Source organism: Penaeus japonicus, unplaced genomic scaffold (genome assembly GCF_977035675.1).
Source record: "Penaeus japonicus unplaced genomic scaffold, GWHDUDI00000001_assembly GWHDUDI00000018, whole genome shotgun sequence".
Taxonomy (NCBI): domain Eukaryota; kingdom Metazoa; phylum Arthropoda; class Malacostraca; order Decapoda; family Penaeidae; genus Penaeus; species Penaeus japonicus.
This window is the reverse complement of record NW_028234420.1, coordinates 1,711,149-1,716,148: the sequence shown is the minus strand read 5'-3', so window position 1 is coordinate 1,716,148 and position 5,000 is coordinate 1,711,149. Positions and strand designations below refer to the sequence as shown.

At 57.1% G+C, this 5,000-nt stretch overlaps 1 protein-coding gene across 7 annotated transcripts in view; it reads left to right on the top strand.

Moving 5' to 3' along the window:
- Positions 1–5,000, top strand: part of LOC122257594 (uncharacterized) — a 199,458-nt gene that overhangs the window by 87,644 nt on the left and 106,814 nt on the right. The window contains exon 1 of one of the 7 annotated variants that reach the window (XM_086546451.1): positions 1,325–2,156. The exons of the other annotated variants lie outside the window; for them this stretch is intronic. Coding sequence (XP_086402577.1) covers positions 1,984–2,156 — 173 coding nt within the window. The 5' untranslated portion in view covers positions 1,325–1,983. Of the gene's footprint in view, positions 1–1,324; positions 2,157–5,000 lie in introns of those variants that run through there. 7 annotated transcript variants of the gene reach the window in all.

The window sequence follows — 5,000 nt, the reverse complement described above, 5'->3', positions numbered from 1 at the left end:
ACGCCGTTTGATCTCGCCTTTTCCCCGCTCGGCTTTTACCGAGTGCGAGCTGTAAACAAGGCGCCTCGAAGGACTTGTCACAATGTTTGCATTCTGCCAGGCTTCGCAAGCTCTGCATAATGCTGGCTGAGAGTATTTTTATCTCGGTGCCGCCTGCATGACGGACGCCTGCCATGCCAACGGTCAGTTATTTAAGGGCTCGACCTTTGTGATCCGTCGATCGTTTGATTTTTTTCGATTTCTAGCATTTCTTTGGCCGGAGAGAAAACAAAGGTCAGGAAGGGAATGTCTTTGCTTCGTACGTGTTGACGGCGGCGAGGACAGATGAGGTGGCAGAGGCTTGCTTCATGTTGCGTGTGCAAGCCTCACGTGGTGCCACTCAACCTCGGCCTCGTGGCCTGAACACCTCTCGTAAGATCTCGCCCCTTCTTGCTTTCCGCGGCCATGTCTCTCCCGTTTCTCAATGACTCTCGTGTCCCTTGCGTTGGTCGTTTCTAGCTCTTTACCAACCGATTCCCTGGCTGACGAAAGCACCACATTCGTTCAAGTACATTGTGTTTGTTTCTAAGCAACCAGAGAGTACAAGTGTGCGTGTCTTCATGCACATGGTGTGGTGTTTATTCCATATTCAGCGCAACAATTATAGTTGCATGTCTTGCTCATTCTTTATTCCGTTTTACTTTCACTCTGATGGTTAAGCGACCCATTCCTCGGCCCTCGCCACGACAGTGACTCTACAGGAATCAAGTTCTTATCTAATGGCGACCCCCCGCCGCGCCGCGCGTACGTCGTGAGGCCCTTGTCATATCTCCGCATCTATTGAAGTCTGTCTATCACTACGACGACTTGGTAGCACCCGGGAAGCGCGCGCTCAGCCACTTACATTAACTATCGTCTTCTGGCTCTGTGAATGCTTCTGCATGGACGGTATGTGCTGGGGTTTGCTTCCTTCCCTGTTATCAGTTGCCTTGTTTATCTGTCTCTTCTAGGAAATGTAAGGCGCTCCCTCGGCCACAGTGTGTGTCGTTATGTGGCGAAGCTAAAGGCTTTTCGTGGGCGCTCACGTCGTAACGGCGACGCGGTGACAGAGAAGCCGTAGACGTCACCATACGGCGCCGTCTCACGCACGCGCGGGCACATGTGAACGTCAGCCGGGCTGGAAGCGTCGCCCTGGACAAGAGAACGTAATCCACTGGCGATTATGTGAGTCGACAGCCGATGATGATGGTAATCCGATAGGTGTTTGTGGGCGCTTGTTAGGGGCTGGGCGGAGCGAGGTGGTGGAGGCGGGTGGCGGGGGCGGCGGCGGCGGCGGCGATGGGTGGAGCGCGGCTCGCCGCTACAGTCGGACGGGAGCTGCCACCAAGGACACTAACCGGCTGCTGCTCTCATGTGTCACCTGATTGACCTCGTCTGCCGCATTCCGCCGCCGCGTCCGCCAGGCCCGAGCGCTGTGTGACAGTCGGTCCCGGCGATCCCTCGCGGGGTTCCAGTGCTGCGGGAGAGGGCTTGGCCGCACCCGCGTCGGGAGTGCGTGATTTACAGTGCGTAGTGCAAGTGACCTCACACCCCAGCGTCTATGGTGCTTTGGAGGTGTGCGGGTGATGGTGACACCGCGGGCGGCTTCGCCAGCCCGTACCCAGTGTGATATTCCCCTCGACTTGGCTCGAGGGTAGCTGTCTCGGCTACTCGCGGTGACTCGTCAAGTGCCGCGCCGGAGCAAAGCCTCGACTCAAGTGACAGTGTGATTGATGTGCCCCAGACGCCGGCAGGTGGTTCCAGGAGCACCGTAGCCAGCTGGTGCGCTTTCGACTGCCAGTCCCGTGGGCGGCCGCCGCCCGTCGCCAGGACCTCGGGCGCAGGGACGATGGATCTCCTCAGGACGGGCCGTGCGAATCACGCCAGAGTTCCCGGCTCACGCCCTCGCTCCTACGCCGGCCCCACGGACGGGCGTGTGGGCGGGGAGAGGTCTAGGTCTTGGGCATGAGGGTGTGCTGTGTGGGCCTGGGTATGGGCGTGGTTTTGGAAGACGACATGGGTGGGAGAGGCGGAGGTTGTGGGCGGCCACGCGTCAACACGTGGGCTGGCACCTCACGGCCTTCCAGCCCTCGCGCCCGCTCCAGGCTGGGCTCCGTGCCCCGCCACTACCGCAAGAGGTACCCGCCCTCTCGTTCTAGGCTAAGGACCTTGTAGCTCCCTTGGGCTTGCAGCAGCGACAGCACGGCGCCCGCGGTGCAGCTGCAGTAGTGACATGGCTCAGCTGCAGGGGTGCTGGCAAGGCGGACGCCAAGTGATAGTGGCAGAAACGATGTAAAAAAGGCTTCCATATCTTAAGATTCGTGGTCGTAAGTAGACGCACTGTCGCCTGCATTGCTTTTCGAGTCAGTGATTTCGCCAAGAGCGTTTTCGGAAGTGCCACTATCAGGCTGATGCATGACAGTGCTCCAAGGGCGTCTGGTGGCTGTGCTGCTGCCGTAGGTCCCCTTTGCCCGACTGATGTCCGAAATGCAAATGGTTTCTCAAAATACACGGACCCAGAGTTAGTCTCCTAGAACACAGGTTTGACCACGAGCATTTGGACACACTGTGTACAAAAAGAAAAGGAAATGATGGCTTTTGTTTTCTTTCAGCGCACTACACATTCCGAGCAACTCATGCAAGGCCTTGTTGGTTTCTCTTTGTGCATAGAATCCATGCAATCCCTGCAGTCCACGCAGAGGATGGAGGGCCGTTGCAGCCGCCCCTCTCTGAGCGTCCACAGCTGCCGCCCGTCGCTTGTGTGGGCGCTCCCTCCCTCTGCAGAGTGTGGGAGGCCGACAGGGGCCGAGTGGAAAAGCTACCTCTTCCTCCTCTAAAAAGGTCTTGCTTTACCAAAATAACTCCAGTGGAATTCTCTAAGTAAGGAAAATCAGCAAAGCACAAATGCACCGCAATATTCCACTGAGCACTCCACTCTTTTTTGTTTACCTATGACGGTCTTCGCACAGGTGAGCATAAGAGCACAATGCTGATGATGGGCACGCGCCACTGACCTTTTATGATGTGTACTGAACAGGGAGAAAGCTTTTCCTATCATTACCAGGGTGTCTAGATGTCTGCTCAATCAGAAGGAAAATAGGAATAGACAATTGGAAGTCAACTTTAATTGATACGAAAAAATAACATGAATTGTAAAAGTCAGATACATTCCGAAAGCTCACTTCATATACCCTTTTTTTAAACATGAAATGGCAGGAGCGACCACAGTCAGCACCTGTTGAAGGAAGGAATGTCTTTTATGGTACAACTTTCGAGCGCTTCCGCAGCCATGCACGGAGTAGCTCGGAGGCATCCTGGTGCCGGCAACAAGTTCATGATAAATTTGCATGACCTTATGGATCATGCATCATCCTCGACAGAAGGATGAACAAGAGTTATCCGGAAGCCGTTCATTTTCCGAGGCTCGGGTCGAGGCACGGATCTTGACACCGACGTGAACGTCTTCCAGAAGGGCGGCCGAAATTTCAATTTTTCATCGAGTGAAGTTTACTTTTCCTGACATTCCTTCCGCGAGACGCAGGAAGCTGACGTGGATCGCGCTCCTTCTCCCTGTCTCCTGTTCACGACCGCGCGCGCGCACATGCACGCAGTGCCTGACATTCACTCATGCAACGACTTCCTGGTGAGGGGAGTCCGGCACTACAGCGCGAGGGGCAGAAGCGGGTTCTCTGTGGATATATATATATAGAATGGAATTTGGTAATTTTGAATCTTCACTTTTTTTTGTAGACGAAAGTATGATTCGTCAAGACGCATCGCCTTTAGATGGTTAGCTAATTTTCCTGCATTTAATTCCTTAGCAGTTAAACGCATTGGGTTGCAACCATTGTTGCCCTGCGCTGAGTGCAGAGGGCGGTCGGCAGCAGCAGCTTCCGCGTGGTCTGGAAGACTAAAATTAGTACCAGGTCTTCATTCGTCCCTTCGGAATGACGGCCAGACGAGGCCTTTCCTCCCTGGCGTCGCGGTCGCCAGGCGGAAGGGCTTTTCATCCCAAATTGCCGCCAGGAAGACTGGCTGATCAATACGAGACGGATTGCCGAAGCGCCGGACGTTTTTCCGCGGCCACCGGGGATCCCCGCCGCGGCGCTGTCGATTCCGCCGATCCCGCAGGACGCGGCCGGAAGGCGACCTCCGTCATGAGAGTTCAAGCACCGACGCGGCGGGCCTCGTGCACCCGTAAGACTCCGCGGCAAGTTATCGATTCGAAGAATCCCAAGGGCGCGCCGTGTGAGCCTGTGTTCCTCGCGTGTCATGCACGGACGCCATTGATTATTGTATTTTTGTGGCAGCGCCGCGGAGGCAGGCGGGCAGGCAGGCAGGCAGGCAGGCAGGCAGGCAGGCAGGCAGGCAGGCAGGCAGGCAGGCAGACAGACAGGCAGGCAGGCAGATAGGCGGGCAGGCAGACAGACAGGCAGGCAGCAGGCAACGCTCGTAAGGGAGGGAAGGAGAACGGACGGGAGTGCGGGCGGGCGGGCGCGCGGCCCCCTCCCCTGCACGCGGCGCTCGACGCTTTCGCTCCTTCCGTCGCCTTGTTTCCCTCGAGAGCCGTTCGCCCATTTACAGAGACCACGTGACTCATCACGGCGGGGCGGAGCGAGAGGGGGGGGGGGATACGCCGCTCCTTGGCAGAACCCCTTCCCCTTCCTCATCCCCCTCCCCTCCCCCTCCCAGCTTCCCAGCTCCCCCAAGGCTTCCTCGTCAGAAAGAAAAAAAACAACTCCAGGTCATCACATATTGACTAATGGAGGGGGTGGGGTGGGGGGGGTCATGCAGGGTTAGGGGAGGAGCGAGGATAAGGAGCTGAGGGGCCGAGGGACCGAGGGACCTCGTGCTCCTGTCTGTCATGCAGTAGAGAGTCGGGCGGAGGAAGGTGTGGGCGTTGGGGGGCTGGGGAGGGGGGGCGGGGGGGAGGGGGGAAGCCATGTGAGGGGAAACTGCTGGATAATGCGACACGGGCGAAA